The sequence below is a fragment of the Malaclemys terrapin genome, chromosome 8 (assembly GCF_027887155.1).
Source record: "Malaclemys terrapin pileata isolate rMalTer1 chromosome 8, rMalTer1.hap1, whole genome shotgun sequence".
NCBI classification, from domain to species: Eukaryota; Metazoa; Chordata; order Testudines; family Emydidae; genus Malaclemys; species Malaclemys terrapin.
The window spans coordinates 108091572-108110102 of record NC_071512.1 but is presented as its reverse complement, the minus strand read 5'-3'; the positions used below and the strand labels follow the sequence as shown (position 1 = coordinate 108110102).

General features: G+C 55.4%; 1 protein-coding gene across 3 annotated transcripts in view; it reads left to right on the top strand.

Annotated features, from left to right (window-relative positions):
* RNF220 (ring finger protein 220) overlaps window positions 1–18531 on the top strand; it is a 320785-nt gene that overhangs the window by 125859 nt on the left and 176395 nt on the right. The window contains exon 2 of one of the 3 annotated variants that reach the window (XM_054036929.1): window positions 5102–5176. The exons of the other annotated variants lie outside the window; for them this stretch is intronic. Coding sequence (XP_053892904.1) covers window positions 5102–5176 — 75 coding nt within the window. The remainder of the gene's footprint in view (window positions 1–5101; window positions 5177–18531) is intronic. 3 annotated transcript variants of the gene reach the window in all.

Sequence of the window (18531 nt, the reverse complement as noted above, 5' to 3'; positions counted from 1 at the left end):
TGGTTTGCACCCACCTTTCTGCCCCAGAGGAGAGGCGCGGTCGGGGACTTTTCCCAGCAAAGGGCTTCAGTGTGCGTACAGGCTAACGCAAATCACGCGACTGCCACCCCTCTCCTCCGGGGATTGAACGGGCCACGGGAGCACCCCCAGTTGGGTGGCTCAGCCAAGCAATTGGGGAGGTTCATTTGGCAGAGTGTCGCGTCGCGCAGGCAGAGAGAGGCCTTCCGGGGCAGTCTGCTTGCACCTTGTCACACGCAGAGAGCAGAATCTGATCCCGAACTAAAAAGGTAAAGACAGAAACATTAAGGTTGGAATGCTCCAACATCACTTAAGAACAGGACACCTGGGTCCCTTCCACAGGTCAGTTTAGCTGCCCTTGCTTGCACGGTGTCTGCTGTTCACATCGCCCCTGTGTCTCGGACTCCCTTCGAAAGCCCATCAGCATTCCATTTCGGCTTCGTCCCTCCACCCCTCCTGGGACGTCAGAGACAGACCGAGGGGGGAACGGACTGCGCGTCTTGTGAAACGCCTGCGGTTGGTTCTGGGCAGGATGGACCGCACTGTAAACAGGACAAGGCTTGTAAACAGCGCTCCAGCTGGGATAAATTTAGCCTGTTGGGGTTGCAGCCCCGGCGCGGCAGGACACGGTGTCAGGGCATTGTCGAGGGGTGAGGGGAGAAAGAAGCTGAATAAACAAACACAGCTTGTCCCTTTTTCTTTTCTTTTTTTCGTCCCAGTGTTGTTATTTCAGCCGGACAATTGCTCTGCAGATCGAGGGAACAAGCTGGCTCCCAGTGCCTCCCTTTCGTATTGTGTTTTCTCATGGGAATCTGTCCTTGCGTATGCGTGTGTGTGGGTATCTGTGTATAGACAGAAAATAGTCTATATAAATATATTTATACTGGGGTGGAGTATATTTACTTTCTTAAAACCCAGGTGAGTCAAAAGATGTTGGATTTTGCTACCGTGGACGATTCTGCTTTTCCTGAGCGTGTGCAGCACACAATAATGCTCATGTATGCATGTGCTTGTGCATACGTGCATATAGTTTACACTCGGTGCATGTTTGTGCAAGCGTGCATACCTTCTGCACACTGCATATGCATCTCTTAAGGACAGGGAAAGCTTATGGAGTTGGAAGGCTTTGCAAGACTTTCCAGCTCATTTTGGGGAACACAGAGAGGGGGAAGCGAATTGCCTAAAGTCTGTGGCAGAACTAGGAAAAGAACCCAGGTATCCTGACACCCAGCCCTGTGCTCTAACCATGGGATCGTCCTAGGTCTCAAGAGTCACATGCATTAAGCGTTTGGGTCAATTCTGCTTTGCTAGGACGCTGGTCTGCGCTGAAGGCTGTGCGTTAGAGGCATCCTCATTTTCATGTCTTAATTTTATTTTCCCCACATCTCTCCCTCTCGCTTTCTCTCTCTCTCACACACACACAAACGTCTATTGGAAAAACGATTTTAATACCCATGGCACATTGTCCGGGTGTGATATACAATCCAATGGCATGTGGCATTTGGAAAAGGTCACTTCTCCCATCAGGATTCATTATCCTGCTTCAGCCCAGGAAGCCACAGGGTTACCAGACCCCTTGCCCCCTCCCATGAGGCATTTGGAAAGCTGAGAGCGGGGATGAGGAAGCTTCATGGGTAGGGCTGGAAACTGAGCAGTGTCAGCATGGTCCCTGCAGCTCCAGAAGCACCACGCTGCGGCTTCTCCAGGTAACGGGGATCTCCCTCTGTTGGCACTAGTAGCAGGTCCTGTATCCTCTCTGTGGAGCAGCCACTAGAGGGTGCTGTCACGCACCTCGCTTATCATTTCCGCGCCAGTAGTGCCAGAGGCCGCAGGCGGGGATGGGAGGGTAACGGCTGGGCCATGTTCCGATGGAAAGATGGCAGGTGCTGGCCCCATCTCCCATTCCAGGTCAGCAGTCCCAGGGGAACATCGCCTCTTCATGCTGCGTTCACAGGCTTGTCCGACTGCCCTCCGCTGGGTGATGTCAGCGCTACTTAGCTGTGCGCTACTTAGCTGTGCCTACAACGCGACGGATTGTCCTGGAGCGGGGTGGGAGTCTCCTGAGTGGCTGTGCTGGGTCACTCTGTTGACTTCAGAGAGGTCACAACAAGTAGAAAACTGGCTCAGTGACCCCAGCAGAGTGAGATCACGCATGTGTTTGGCCCCTGTGGTTTCCTCCTTGTTGGTCCATCCAGCAGCTCCCAAGAGATCGGCTCATGAGACATCAAGTGTCTTCCATTCTTCAGCCCAGACCGGTGAAACCTGGCCATGCCGGCCCCTCAGCAGCCTAGCTGATGAGAGGTAGCTGTGAGAGCTCTCAACCCAGCCCTGCCTCTGGAGTCACTGTGACCTTGGTCACGTCACGTCACTTCATCTCCCTGTGCCTTAGCTTCCTTCTCTGTACGTACGGCTCATGTCGGGAGCCTGGCGGTGTGACTGTCTGTGCATTATCCCCGGGGTGGGAGCGGGTCAGGGTTAGGATCCAAGTCCTGTGTGCTTTGCAGTCTCTGTTCCTTGCCGCGCGGTGCCCTGCCTCTGCATGGACCCAGAACGAAAACGCACCTCTTCCCTGTTTCACTTGTTTTATTTTTCACTGCGCTGGTTTTGAAGCGTCCCTTCAGCTCGCAGCTCGTGACGTTGGGCTGATCCTCCGGTGGCGAGGAAAAACCTGTGCAAGTTCTGGACGCCCAGCTCCTCCACGGTTACCCTCCCTCGCGTGGCCTGCCTGGCAAACTCCTCTTGGCACTTGGGCCTGTCAGCTCGGGGGGCACTTAGAGTCCTCTAGGGCTCATCCCTATCCTGGGTGGGAGAGCCCTGGTGCTGTGCAGAATGCACCAGGCTTTCACTTCTGCAGAGCTGCGGTTGAACTTTGCTGTGGTTACAGGGAGTTTGATTAGTCTCAACCCAGCTCCTCAGAGAGTTTTGTCCACCCCAGTGAGCGCCCTGAGCAGCCGACCGTGGCTGAGGGTGGGGGAAAGGTGCAGGTCGGGATTGAGAGGCACTGGCAAAGCCGTGTGTGTGTGTGGTGCTCAGGGCTGGGTAAGGACTGAGAGCCATCAGCGGAGCACTCTCGCCTTTCCTTCTGTTCTGTTCCGGTTCCCATACGCTGCCTGTCGGTGTGGGATCTGAGCGCCGACCCCTCCAGCTTTTCCCTGCACTACCCTTCCCAAACCGTTCCCAGGGAATCGCTGGGGATCACAGTCTGAAGCTGCCTTCAGGTCAGCAAGGCAAATGAGCCCACTTTGTGAGGCCTTTGAGATGGTGACTTCAGGCCTCTGTTTGAGGCCTAGAGCGGGGGGGTCTATTTTCCTAGTGGGTCGTATCATCCACAGCTGAGGTGGGGAATTTCTCTTACGTACGGCTGGGGATTTCCTCGCCGTTCCCGTGTGTCCTCCTGACAGGTCACCTGGTGGGTGAGCCACAGGGGCTTGGCCTCAGGAGTCCTGGGTTTTCCTCCTGGCTCTGATACAAACTCCCTGGGTAAGTGTGGGCCCTGCCCCTCCTTGGGCCTCGGTTTCCCCACCTGTAGACAGGTGAGTTGTGAGAGGGAGTGTTTGTGCAGTGCATTGAAGATGCAGAGCCCCAGGCGTTTACTGGAAGGGCAAAGTCTGATGGAGGAGCGCGTCTTCCTCGGGGCGGGCGGGGGGCGGGGGGAGCAGAGGAGTGGCTATTCCGGGGAGCAGAGAATCTGATGGTTTTTGCGGAGGGGAGAGGAATTTGATGCCTGCTGCAAGATGACTTAGTGTGCAAAGGGTGATGGTAAGCGAAGCCCCTTCCTGCCATATAAACACCAGTGAGTTATGGGTACCCCAGCCTCTAATTATGCAGTCAGCCCCAAATAGCTCTGTCTAACGAGGCTGACAGACTAATATCTCAAGAGCCCTTAATGCGTTATCATCTCTCGCTGTATGACCTCATATTTATAACTGCTCTGGTGGGAGGTTGAGAAACGTCCTTTTCTTCCCCCCCCCATAACCCCCCCAGAGCAGGGGCTCTCCAGTCTCATCTGTTCGGATCAGGAGGAGAGAGGAGAAATCTCCCCATCCATCACCAGTAGAGTTCGCGCAATTAGATGATTAAAGACATTTTTTATAATATTTGGAAGAGGCTTTGAAACGTCTCTCAGAGAGCGTGATTAATGCCTGCTTAACCCTTCCCTGGCCTGGCTGGAGAGCCCGCCTTGGAGGAGCCCCAGAGCAGCATTGGGCCGCCCGGCGGCTGCAGGCTGCACGCAGCTCTGTTCCTCTTCGCTCCAGCTGGCGGTTGCAAAGCCCCAGGCCCAGATCCCTGACAAGGTGTGATTCATGGGCCCAGGGCACCTGCAGGAAGCACAGGCCCCACGGCAGTTCCTAACCCAACTGGGACTTGGTGGTTTCTGAGGCTTCAACGGCTCAAGGGCTCAGGAAGTGAGCCCCCCGAGGCTGTTATGCAACAGGCTTCACACACAGGGTCACACACATGCCGCACTCCTGCCGCCATGCACGGTCATGCTTCCAGTTCCGTGCCCCACACTCAAGCAAGGCCCAGCACACACACAAATGGATGGAGATGAGGGTTCTGAGGGTCTGACCCCCTGGGGCCTGGGGTCCCTTAGCCCAACAGGGAGAGAGAGGTAACACCAGCCTAACCCACCACTTCTGCTCTCCTCCGAGTGTCATTAGATCTGTGTCTGCCTGTCTCTCGCCCCCCCATCTCTCCCCTAGCTCTCTGCCCACCCAGTCTCTGATGACATTGCTAAGGTGCCTATCACTGGGAGATCTCTTTAATCTTGGAAGGATTCGCACAGATTTTCACAGCCACAAATGCTGGCTGGGCACCTGTGAAGGTCAATGGGATTTGTGCATTGGGGAAACTCCGCCTTCATGGTTCGTTTCCCAGAAGTCCCATCTGTGCAGTGGACACTGGCTCCCCGGCAGGCACAGTTAATAGCTAGGGAACCCTTTCGCTCCTTTAGCTGATGTTAATTGTTAATTATTCCAACATGGGAGTGGCAATTCCTCCTTGAACTTGGGAACTAAACCCTCCTCCTCCGGTCACAGTGGCAATATTTCATAATCTCAATTTCTTGTCAATTGATTGCCAGATAGAAGCGACAGCCAAAGAGGGCCACAAGCGTCTGCGACCACCACCCACCGCATGGTTTTAGCTCTGCCCCTCTGTAAGTTTTCATTATTTTATTCTTCTTGTTGTTGTTATTATTGAGACAAACTTGAAAAAAGTAAGAAAGAAAGAGACACTTCCTGGTCGTACTTCCGTTTATAACTAGCTTACAAGGGGTTAATAATGATTAATAGCTGTTTTAATTAATGGTTAATCTGTCGTTAGAGAGTCCAAGAGGTCACAGGTTTATTATAATCATAGCTTATCACTCACTGTGGCAGCTCCTACTCATGTGCTTATAGCCGTGTATCACGCATGCTGCTCCTATCGGTAACACGCCTGTAATATCATTGATTCACCCTTTGTCAACTACTTATAAAGGGAACCATAATTAAAGCATGACCAAAATCCTAATAGGTCTGGAGTCAAAGAACCCTACAAAATGGCTGGGTAGGAGTTTGTTATTAGTTTTAACATTGTCTTAGTTGACTGGGAGACACGGGAAACAGAAAGAGACAAAACTAAAAATCCATCTGAATAGGGTTCTCTGTTACCATGTGCAAGGACAGACCCAGGGAATCATCACAGCACTTCTGTTCATTTTATAGTATTCGAATCCTCTTAAATCTTGGGAATTCCTGTCGCATCTAAGCACCCCTCCGCCATCAAGGAACGGAGTCTGCCCCCCCACCCCCAGCCGTGAGGCCGGGCAGGAAGGCAGCCCCATTTCATGGGCGGAGCACTGCGAGAGATGACACAGTTTGCCCCAGGCCATGCGTGGCATTTGTAGCAGCGCCAGGAACAGAGCCCAGCTCTCCTATGACCCGAGCCAGCGCCAGGGCCTTGAGCCACCTTGTGTGCCTGGAATGCTGGCTTCCTCATTTTATTTCCCTTCTCTGCACTTTCCCCCTTGGAGCACTAAAGATGAGTCCTTTGGCCTACCCGCGCCTGCCCCCCATGGAACGCCACCTTCCTTGTCGCTTCTGTTCCCTCCGGTGAGCACGAAGGGTTCCCCCAGATTCCCCCCCCTTCCAGCTCCCTTGGGGTTCTCACTCCTGGTGCAATCCACACGCCCCCGCCTCCCTCGCCCTGAGGTATCGGCCAGGAGCCTGCAGCAGGAGGGGTCAGGCAGGAGAGATCAGGGTGACTCTTAGCAGTCTGCGGGAGGGCAGACCCTGCTCCCAACCCTAGCAGCAAAACACCGGTCCCCTTCCTGGCTCCATGACCCCTACTGTTCCAATTGAAACCCTCAGAACATGGCCAGTCCTCAGCGTGACTCGACAATTTCCCCGTGCTCGTGAGGTTGTCTGTGGCCTTTTAAATTCACATGTCCTGAGTGGAGCTCTCACAGTGGGGAGCCTCAACTGGCCATTGGCTAGGTGGGGCAGTATCCTTATCTCTATAGTCCTGATGGGGGAAACTGAGGCACAAAGAGGGGAAGTGAGGTGGCCAAGGTTGGACATCAGGACTCGAATCCAAGAGTCGTGGCTCCTAGTGCCACCTGCTATAATCACTAGACTGACGCTCTTCCTTGAGCTCGGATGGAGCTCAGAAGTCCTGGCTCCCAGCCCTCTCCCCCGCTCTAACCACTGGAACCCACTCCCCTTCCAAGCTGAAAGTAGGAGTCCTGGCTCCCAGTTCCCTGCTCTAATCCGCTCCATCAGCCTTCCTCTCCTTTGGGTGCCTTGTCCAAAGTGTGGTTCGATAAGCTCTGGAGATGCAGTGATGAATCCCAGAGACACTGGAATCCCACCCACCAGCTCAAGGTCTCTGGGGTCTCCGAGGGAGGAGACGATGTTTAAACAGACTGACACAGACACAGCTGAGCCCTTGCAGGCAGGAGTGAGCAGCCGTTGCCGGGACGTAGCTGCTGCCAGAGGTGTAGCAGTGGCGAGTGGCCCTGTCATGCCCCGTTTAGCCAGTCACGCAGCCTCTGATGGGTCAGGTAATAGCCTCGCAACACACCTCTGGGGAATGGACCAATACCGTTATCTCCATTTTACAGATGGGGAAACTGAGGCACAGAGCAGGGCTGTGACCTGCTCACGTAAGTCCTGAGCTCTTTGCAGCCAGTGCTGTGTGCTAATCACTAGACAAACTCTCTCCATCCTCAAGTAGCCACTGAGCAATGAACAGGGACGAAAGCTGTGCTGACCCTTCCACCAGGTGGGCCTGGGGTACACAGTGGGGCCCTGGCTGGTTGGCTGTGGGTGCCGCCAGGGACATCTTAGCCAGCAACTCTCACTAATAAAAGCTGGGGTAATGCAGCAGAGAGAACCCCATGCTGGGAGGCAGGGGTCTCTAGAGATGAGAGCGGTGGAGCCAGTGTCAGGTCTACTAGGGCTATTCCTGTCTCTGCTACTGACTCCCTGTATGACCTTGAGCAAATCCTGTCAACCCTCTGTGCCTCAGTTTCCCCCTCTGTGAAATGGGGATGATAATATCATCGTTGTGATCATCAGGTTCTCTAGAGCGCTTGGAGCTCTGCACAAGGAAGGCCCTAGAGTAGGGCAGAGCACGGTGCTGAGCTGTTAATGTCTCCTCCCCAGAGCCAGGCAGTCTCTCACCCCTTCTCTGGACCCTGCTCAGGAAACCATCCTCCGCAACCTGACTCCCTTTTCACCCCGGGAGCCTGAGCGGTCACCTTTATCATCCCTATCCCTCCCTTCATTGCGGGGAGGGATAGCTCAGTGGTTTGAGCATTGGCCTGCTAAACCAGGGTTGTGAGCTCAATCCTTGAGGGGGCCACTTAGGGATCTGGGGCAAATCAGTACTTGGTCCTGCTAGTGAAGGCAGGGGACTGGACTCAATGACCTATCAAGGTCTCTTCCAGTTCTAGGAGCTAGCATATCTCCATTAATTTAAATCTATTTATTTCCCGCCAGTGATGAGAGAGCTCGGCTGCCTACCACGGCGGGCGCTTCCCCTGGTGAGCAAGGCCCGGCCACGTTCAGCTAGTTCCTTGTCTGAGGCAGGCCCGAGGGCACCACTGCTGAGAGCCTGGCCCTGAGAGACTGCTGGGGGCTGGCGCTCTCCCCTCAGGAAGCCAAGGAGCGAGGGCTTTCTGCAACTGCTCCCCAAGAGCTTTGACGCATCGAGGGGGCCTCCTCCCAGCTGAGCTCCCTCTCCCCTGCGCGGTGTCTCTGCTCTGCCCCCTGCCGGCGGTCGAGGCTGCTGCCCGCTGTCGGGTCACTGCGCTAGCACCACCCCCTCTTCCAGGAGCTTTGCCAGCACTTCCTGGAGCCGGGAACCCTGCCGGGGGTCGCAGGACCGTCCAGTGTCAAGCAGTTGTTTGCAGGGGTGTTGGGCCCAGGATATTAGTGAGACAAGCTGGGTGAGGTGATCTCGTTTACCGGACCAGCTTTGGTTGGCGAGGGAGACCTGGAGAAGAGCTCTCTGTAGCTCACAAGCTTGTCTCTCTCCCCAACAGAAATTGGTCCAATAAAAGAGATTACCTCACCCCATCCATGCCCTTGTCTCTCCTGGGCAGGCTCCAGTCCTCTCAGCCCAGGGGCCCCGCAGGCAGGGGGGGCTGAGCAGAGCATCCCACCGAGCCCACGCAGTCCCCCAGTTGGCCTTTGGAAAGGGGTCAGGCCGGGGCTGCGGTTTTTATCTTCCACTTTGCCTGGCCTTCCTTCCCGCCCAGCCCTCCCATCCCATGCCCATCCAGCTAGACAGGAGGGAGCTGAATTTAGACACACCTGCGCAGCATCACGTCCCAAGTGCTTGTCTGCTCCATCGAGCGGCCCATGGGTGCGGTTCCTGGCACTGAGGAGTCCAAGCAGCGGGAAGGGGGTGAGGCGGCTGGTGCAGGCGCTGTGCTCGGGCCGGGGGCAGCCAGGGGAGAGATGCTCCAGACCCCCTGGCTCCAGACCCCACTTCATTGCTTATTCCTGGGTCATTACATTCGACAGGGAAAATTTGTTTCTGTCCAGAGCAGATGCCCGGACAGTCTCAGGCCTCTTGGGAATTCATCATCCCGAGCATTTGTTTGTGGGGCTCCAGGACCCTCTGCCCCACAGACCAGCCACAGGCCCTTTTCTCAATCTCTCCCCCGCATACACAAAGAGGGCCCTTCCACTCCCCCCACACGGGGGGAGGGGACTAACACACACACACACACACACACACACACACACACACACACACACACACACACACACACACACACACACACACACACACACACACACACACACACACACACACACACACACACACCCCTTGTGCGTTGGGCTCAAAGCTGAGCTGCTCCAAAGGCTGCCTGGATTTCGGTCTCCAGAAGTGCAGATTCCCTGGCCTGGCCTGGGGTTGGTGCAGGAAGCGGGTGTGGGAATGGAGTCCTGATGGCCCCTCCAGCAGCTCCTGAATCGCCACTTTGCTCTTAGCAGCAGCTTCCACCAGGATGTGCTGGGTGCGCCTGGGGCGGAGAGGATTGTGGTGCAGGGCTCGCCCTGTTCGAGGTCAGAATAGCCCATAGCAGACCAATGGTCCATCTCCTCCACTCTCTTGCCACACAGGAACAGAGCAGTTACCCATCTAGTCTGGCACCCCGCCTCTGCTGTAGCAGACAGTCCCTGGGGAGCTGCGGGTGCTCGGCACCTCCAACGATCAGATCAGAAGTGAAGTGTAAGCATCTCCCAGTCAGCTCGATGTCGTTAACTCTGAACCCTAATGACAGTTGTGTAATAATGCTTGTATTGTGGACTATTTCTACAGTTAACGATCATGAAGACTAGAGCAGCACTGACATTTTTAATGACTCTGATCATTTGAGCAGAAATGTTCAACGACTCTGAGACTGTGGGCTGAGTCTGGGATTGTGGGTGGAGTTTGTGTTTGTGTTTTCCCCTTCAAATTGACCCCCTTGCTGCATTACATGAGAAAAGGCAGTGAGGCCAGCTCGCCTGGCAGTTTGCTTTCTCCCATCACATCCTGGGGGCATAGAGGTTTGTCCCTGGAGCAGCTGGGGTAGGGAGCATGTGTTGAATGAGATGATAAATGGGCCGCTGCGCAGTGTGATAAATGGCGAAGGAGCAGGGAACCAAGCCCAGCCATGGTGATACAAGTAGCAGTCTGTCTCCCCACTCCCTGCCCCCACTGCCATCTCCATCCCTCTGAACAGCATGTGAAGAAGGGGGGTGGTAGGAAGCCCAGATACCAGGCCAACCTTTGGCACATTTATTGACACTCCCTGAGTTCATACCTCAACTCTACAATCTTTCCCCGAGATTATTAAAAATTAATTGATCTCTTTTATATCCCCCCCGATACCCAATGCGGCTTCACGTCGGGGAGGAAGGTGGGGATGTGTGTAAAAAACACACTGATAAATGTTAATTACTCTTTTACGGCCCTTGTCAAATTCCAAAGCAAGTCGTAAATTCATTAAACTCTAACGGATTAAGCACATGCAGCTTATTTAGTCACCATAAACAAGATCATTTGGATGTTGATTTTTCCTTTTTTATTGCTCCGGCAGAAAAAAAAATAGAACCCGGGAGCAGTTGGTCAGTTACTAGGGAGTCTGAAAAGTTCGGGGGTTTTTAATCCCTTGCTGCAGTAGCTCCATGGCTGCTCTATTACAATAGCACCTAAAAGCCCCAAACCAAGACCTGGGACCTCACTGGCTGCGTGGCCAGTAAGGGAGAGTCCTGCCCCAAAGAACTTACCGTCTAAGCAGACAAGGGAAAAGGGAATGCAGCGGTCGGTGGTAGAGCAGAGAATAGAACCCAGGTGTCCTGATGCCCAGTTAAGTGCTACTAGATGTTGATGCTCTTCAATAGTGGGGCAGGGTCTGGGTGAGAGATGGGACAGGAAGTCCCTTTAATGGGATTCTCCCCCTGCCTGGATCGGGCGACCTGAACTCTGCGTGTCAGGAACTGCCCAGTGGTGACTTCCATCCAGACTGTGGGCTGTGCTCTAGACGCACGGGTCTGCGTTCAGCTAGCAGGGGGCCCAGCAAAGTACCTCCGCTCTCTGTGCTTTGCAGAGCCCACATTGGGCCCAACGGAGAATTCGCTCCAAAGAGCGGCTAGGATATCTCCCTCCCCAAGCCCAGCCACGGGGGTCAAGAAGTGCCCTGGGAGTTGAGGAGTTACCATTTGACCAGGGCTCCCCACAATGGGAACAGGAGGTCCCCATATCCACTGTGCTTCCACCCACATCCTCACTCTGCAATTCATTCGCCGGTTGGTTAAGCAGCCAGTGAGGAAGGGAAGGCCAGTGGAGCAGCTCCTGGCCAGCCTCGGGGTCACCGCGGCCATGGAGTGGCTCGACGACTGAGCATGCAGGTTCACCCAATGCAGCGGTTTCCACTACACCCCCAGGGGCCAGAGGCATTTTAACCATCTAGGCCTGTGCTGCTCTGTATCAGCACCCCTCCTGGGGCGCTGCCCTGGTGTCGCTAACCGTGGGGATTTTTAAAGTCTAGTGTGACTTTGTCTCCTGGCCATTTCTGGCTGATCCAAAGAAGAAGAGCCGTGATTTAGGGCCCTTCTGCTTAAGAGACTTCATCAGCGCTTCTCTTAATGGAAATCCTTGGTAGTGCTGGAGAGAGAACCTGGCCTCCTTGCCCCCTGCTGTCCCTTCGTCCTTGTGTCTCCTGTCTGCGCCTTTCCCTGGCCTGCGGGGAGACACAGCGAGCTCACCAAAGGGTTGGCTGCTGGGGAATCGGTTTGAGGGTGTCTCTGTCTGATCAGGAGTGTGGACAGCGGTTTCCTGGGCTCTGCTGGTTCATGTCTGTGATGCGCTTCGGAAGCAGAAGGCCCTGAGTGTCGGGTAGTCCCTGTTATTTGGCTGGGAGTAGTGGGGACTAAACCCGGACAGAATCACCTGAAAAGCCACCTGTTTTCCATGCGTGGGTCAGTTTGGATTCCAGCCCAGAGCTCAGTTACAGCCTCGGCCTCCCCTCTCCACTGGCTTCCTGGGGCTGCAGGAGAAAGGTGAGAGGTGGATCAGGACCAGCTTCTCCAGGGCTTCATTTCCTGGCAGTGCTTTCCTCTTTTCAGTCTGCAGCCTTTTCCCTCGGCAGGTACAAAGTGCACTGATAAGTCTGCACGGGGCATCTGTCCCAGCCAAACCTGGCAGCAGGTTTGCAAGGCCAAGCGAGGGTCTTTTCACCGCAGTTAGTCTCACCGTGGTCCCCTGCCCCCGCTCCAGACCCTGAGACCTCCTCAGGGCCGGCAGATTGGTAAGCGCAGGGCGGGCAGTCAGGGGTTAACGGAAAGAACGTGCCCCATGCTAAGCAGTAGCTAACAGCCACTAGCTAATAACTTTATGGCTTCAAAGCAAGGCATTTATCATGCTGAAGTTTGTTTATGCACTAGTTATATGGCACATTATACCAGATCTGTGTTGGGCTGATAAATTCTCGATGACAAGCAAGGCTACCGAGGGGACTTACTGAGTCCAAAAGACCAGTAGCTTTTTCCTGAACTCTGCTTTCCGAGATAAGGGCGGTTTTTCCCTCTTTTGTTTTGTAAGGAGAGCAAAACAAACCAAACCAAAAAAATCACCTCCGACAACCTGTAAACTTAACAAAAAAACGTGAGGGATTATTTTCTTAGCAATACATTACCCAGTTTCCTGGGCTTTTGGATGGGGTGGCTGGCTGTTACCTTTCACACGGATCCCAGGTGATCACCTCTCTGCTGGAAAGTCCTGAGTTTGGTCCCCCACTCGGGGTTGTGCAGAGAGCTGGTGTGGGCCCTGCCGGGGGCACTGTGGGCGGGACCACCCAGGTGAAAGTGGAAGTTAAAGTACCCCAGGCACTTTTTGAACCTGACCAGCCTGGCCAACGTTCCCTAACTCACTAACACAAGATCTAATATTAATAATTACAATGATTATTCCTAGCCTCCTGACCCCCCTAAAACGAGGTGGGTTGGTTTTATTCTCCCCATTATATTGATGGGGAAACTGAGGGGCTGTAACCTGCCCAAGATGATGTAATGAATCACTGGCAGAGCTGGGAATAGAGCCTAGGTCTCCTGGCTGCTCGAACCACTAGCCAACATTCCTGTCCTGTTCGCAAGATACCTTGAGTATGTCTGGGGCTCTGTAAAGCTGGCCTCCCTCCTGTTTAGTGTCCCAGCTGCTGGAATGCCCATGAGAAGCCCTAGGCGGACACCCCAGTGGGAACTCCTGTATCTCTCCCAAGGAGACAGAGGTTGTTCAGTTCTAGTGAAGTAGCACAGCCCTCGTGCCTAGTGTCCGAGATGGAGCAGCGCGGTTCGTTAGGGCTCTAGTTACCTGAGCTCCGCTAACACGCCCTCCCAAGCTGTACCCAGCCTGGGGATGTGTCACCAGCCTTTGATCCTGCAGAGCTGAATGCAGAGGAGGTTTCAGTTTCCCCCCTGCTGGGAACGCAGCCAGATGAACTCCGTGGCCTCTGGCATGATGGTGCTGAGAGCTGAACCTGCCCAGACTTGAGGGCATTGGGTGTACGGACTCCCCCCCCCCCCCCCCTCTCCTCCTGGTAATCAGAGCAGCGCCCGCACAAGGGGCTTGCAGAGAGAAGTGAGAGGGCACTGGCTGTCAGAGAGCGGGGGCCAGTTAGCTTGGGGACAGGCGAGACTCTGAGCAAGAGGGTCAGCTCCCATGTTGATGGCTGTAGTGTCACACCCTAGTTAGGGAGTTAAGGGGGCTGTTCCCTTCCCCGAGTTGGCAGCATCACTGCTTTGCCAGTGGCCAGAGCCCCTGCCCCTGTTCTGCTGGGTTCACCCCATAGCAGCAGGTGGGGGAGATCTCTGCGTTCCCCTCCCCTTGTCCGGCATGGCTCCCACAGCTCTTCTAGTAGCACTGCAGCATGTGCGCACGTGTGTTTGTATGTTCACATCCGGGTGTTGGTATGTCCCTGGGTGTATGGGTGTGGACATGTATCTCTGTGTGTGTGCCCGGCCCGTGGGTATTTGTATGTATGCGCATGGCGGCGTGCGTGTACCGGCCCCTGTAGGCTGTAAATACTGCCGGCGTGTCAGGGAGGTTGAGCAGTTTATAGCTCAAGGTCAGGCCCATGAATCATAAAGAGGTGTCGGAAGAAGCATTAACTCCTAGCCTTCGCTCAGTCTCTGGGTGGTTTCAGGCGGGGCCCTGGAGGCAGGGATTAAAGGGTGCACCTTCCCCTTTCGGTTTTACGGTAAAAGGAAAGCAGTAAATGAGAGGCCCCCGGGCTTGGTGCAGGCCCAGCCGCGGCTACCTGGGGTACCTGCCCTGCTGCCCCCAAGAGAAAGCAGGCACAGCCCCCACGCCACTGACCACACTGTCCAGCTGTGTGGTCAGTGGAGCTGTGCGGCTCATCCCTTCCCCGCTCCCGGATGAAGGGCTAGCACCGAGGAGGGGCCCAGGGCTAGAAGCCTTTTCTGAGCTGCTGGTAGAGCCCTCGTTCCTCGTAGCTGGGGGTGGGAAAAGCACTCCTCGCCCACTGAGTCTCTGCTGCCCCCATGGGTTTTCCCTGCTGTCTCTCCGGGCCGTGCTCGCTTCCTTTGCACCCCCCAAGCCCGGCCTCCCCTTACCACACCAGTTGGCATCCTAGCCGGCCGAGAAGGGCTTTGAGCAGCTCCCTTTGCAGCCTCCTCCTGCGGCGTCTCTCAGGCCTGGCAAGGCAGCGGCCTTTTTGCTCTGCACCTTTTTACGACTCCGGCTATAATTAACTTGAGTAATAAAATTTTTTGAATCCAAATAGATATAATTAACATTTAATGCCCGTGGTTTTTTGAGAATCGTCAGGACTATTAAGAGCTGGGTATTGATTGAAGAGGTGAGGCAGATGTCTGTGTTATTGGATTGGGATTGCAGGGGCCAAGGGAGAGGAGGAGGAAGAGATGCCAAGGAAAGGACCTCCTGCAGGAGGGACTTAGGGTCCCTACCCCACGGTGTCTCCTTTGGGCTTCTACAGCTCCCCCTTAGCCCTGCCCCTACGCCCCACCCTTCCCTCCTGGTACAAGTCTGCGTGTGGGGAGCAGAGCGGTGGAGCTCCCGATAGCGAGTGGAAGTTGGCTCTGGTTGGGAGGCGGCCGGACACCTCTTGTCTGACGATGGGCACTGATTGCCAGCCTATCCCCACCAACCCCCATCTTAGCCTAGGCCTGCAGGGCAGCGGCCCGTGCCGTTCTACAGAGACCTTGGGTAACCATCAGCACTGGCAGTGCAACCTGGACCTGGCCAGGGGGTAGTTCGGGGGAGACCGACCCTGGGAGCCCCAGGCTCCTCCTTTCTCTTGGAAGGGTGAATCGGTATTTCCAGTGCTGTAACATCCTGTTTGCCGTACACCCGTCTCTGGAATCCATGCACAAGCCTGAGGTGTGACTTCACCCCGGCTCGCTCTCCGGCCAGGTGGATGATCCGCCAGAGCTCTCGGACCTTTCCATTGGTCCCGGGTCAGAGGGCATCAGTTCTGGGCAGGGCTTCTGCAGCCTGGGCATGAGAGCACCTCTCCAGATCTCAGCTTGGTGCCTGACTCTTCTGGGCCAGTCCCAGAGCCCTCGTGCAGCGCCTGGGATCTCGGAGGCCAGGGTGACAACCTGGAGTGTAGGACTGGTAAGACAGTCAGCCTATGGGACACCGAGCTGATCAGACTGACTAAAAAAGAACACGGGCCATCTCTCCCTTAGCTGCAGAACCAGAACCTCTGTTATCCTCAGCCGTGGCCCCCTGCCTCAGGGAAAGGTCAGGTTTTGTGATCAACTTCTGGCTCCAGACTGGGCCAACTCAGAACTCGGAACCAAACACCCCTTTATTTGGGGAAGGTTTGGAGCTGGGCTCACTCGCCCAGTTTGACTCCCTCTCTACACACAATTCAAATGGGGCTGCCCCTCCCTGCCTAACTTGACCTCCGTGCCCAGAGGCCACGGAGATGGGCTCACGTTAAATCCCTGTGGTGGCTCCACCCTCCGGAGAGCTCTGCCCAGACAGCGTGGGATGTGCCTTCCAGCTGGACCCGTTGTTCTAGGGCGGAAGTTTGCGGCAGAGAGCCCCCAGCTGAGCTGGGGAGGCAGAGAGAATGGAGAGACTAGCAGCTTGCTGGAAGGGAAAGCACTTCTCCCTCCCCATGAAAAGTCCTGACCCCATGGGAATCAAGGCTCAGAGCCCTGGAATTGCTGGGGCTGGCGGTGCTGCTGGATGGTGCGATAGCAGGCGCGAGGCGGGTCAGCAGAGCAGAAACCAACACGCACAAAGACATAGGCAGCATTTCTATTAATAAATGCAGGCAGTAACATGCCGTGCCAGGGGCTGGGCCCGGCACAGGCCTGTCTCTGTGACCCTGTCCCGACTGGCACTGCTGGGGTACCTGCAGTGCCATCCCGAGGCACCCCTGAGCTCGCCCTGAATGCACCAGCCAGCACAAAGCTGCCTTTCTTTGCTGGCACACAAGCGCTGATTGTTCGGACGCTTTCCCTGCCGCCGCCTTGTGTTTCTTTTATTAACCAGAAACAAAGAGAGAACTTTCGACTGCGGCGTGTCAAGAGCCCTTTGGATTTCATTGGGCTTGGGTGACAATTTTAAAGGCGCCAGCAGTGCTCTAGTGGCTTGCGCGTCATGACTCCTGGCAGAGACGACCTGTGCCTACTGGCTGGGGGTAGAGTGAGGGCAGCCGGCTTCACGCAGCGTTACTGAGCATGCTCGGTACAAGCCAAGCTGCAAATCTGGGGGGTGGGGATGTGACCCTGCATTGCCCCCCACACACACACACGTCACCTCTGACTCCTGGGGTCTTTTACCGGTCCTGTCATGTGACTTGCAATTGCTCTGTGCCTCAACTTCCACATCTGTAAAATGGGTCTAATGATCCTGCCCCCACCCCCACCTTTGTCAAGCGCTTTGGGATCTCTGGATGGAAAGCCTATGCGAGTGCGTAGTATTTGTACTAAGCGGCTAAAGACAAGAGTCTGGTGAGCTGTAATGACACCCTGGGGGCCAGGTTAGCTTTGAGGGGGCGATTTTCTCTACCTTTTGATTGGCACAATCCACTCGCCTACCTCAGCTGTCACCCGCCCCCCTCCTCCCACGCAGAACACCCCTCTGTCCATCCTGGGGATGGGGAACAGGGAAGTGAAAGATGGAAGTCTTGCCTTGCATGGGTTTCTGAGGCTGGTCCGAGCAGGGAATCAGACCTGTTTTGAGGCTGGTGGCTGGGGGAACTGAGTTCTCCTTGTGAATCTCGGCCGTGGGTGCGGGGAGGGAGGGGAGTCTGAGACACTGGAAGGCTTTGTTAATTTCACTCCTAACCTCAGTGAAACTTTTGTACAGTATCTGCTTCCTTATAAGAGAAACCAAACAGCTCCCCGCGAGGAGCGATGACTTGGCTTCAAAGGGCGGGTGGTAATTTGGATAGACGGCGGGGAGGGAATTCTGACATGCTCTCCCCTGATCTAATATGGCACAGTTGGGGGCCACAGACATAAACTTCCTAGAGGAAGGCCACCCAGCACTGCTGTTTGGAAGTGTCTGCTGCAAACAGCCCCGCTGGACCCGCAGCCATGTTGAATCAATGTGCCCGACGCCCATGCTCAGGAGGGTCAAGCCTGGGATGTCCAGGAGGTAGGATCAGCCCCGGGGGAATTGAAAACAGAGGCCCGCCATGTTGAACTTCTGAACACACACAGCTCCCGAGAGGGCTGGGCTAGCGAATGAGCACGGGGCTGGGTCCCTGCAGGTCCCAGCTCTCCACTCACTCCTGGCGGGACCTTGGAGATGTCTCCTGCCCTCTCTCTCTCTGTGCCTCTGGTCCCGTAGTGGCAAACACCAGGGAGGTGCCTGCCTCACGTGGTGGCTAATGAGCTTGTAACATGCTCTGACGGTGAGGATCCTTTGCCCTGCCGTCTGCTGGACAAACACTAAGGAATTAACCGTCACCACCCCCACCCCCAGCAGGAGGGTCAGGATTCTCCCTTGTTTGCACCCTGGGAGACTGAGGCACAGGGCCGGGACGTGCCTTACCCAGCGAGTGAGTAGCAACGTTGGGAATAAAACCCGAGCGTCCAGGCCCCGTGATTTGGCTGGACCGAGAGAGGTGGAACCGAAGCTGCTTGTTAGGGAGGTTGCAGGAACTAGCTCTGAACGGATCAGAACCAGTGGCATGACCCAGGTCCCACTCAGGCGTCCTGAGCAGTGGGAGAGCGAGAGTGGGGAGGGGCTCAGCTGCAAATCCATCTCCAGCAGGAGTGATAAGCATCTCTTGTCACCATTGTCATTGTAATGGCTGGGATTGAAATGCTGGGCTGGGCAGGGGCTGGGGTCTGGGCTCTGCCAAGGGGCACTGAGGCGGGGCGGGGGGGCTGCACCAGGGACAAACCCACGCAGAGATTGCTCTGGGACTGGGACCAGTCTCCCAGCACATTAGACCTTCTCTCCGGTAATGACCATGTCTGGTTCTCCCATCACCTGCCCTTCCGGGGGCTGACCCTTGGGGTT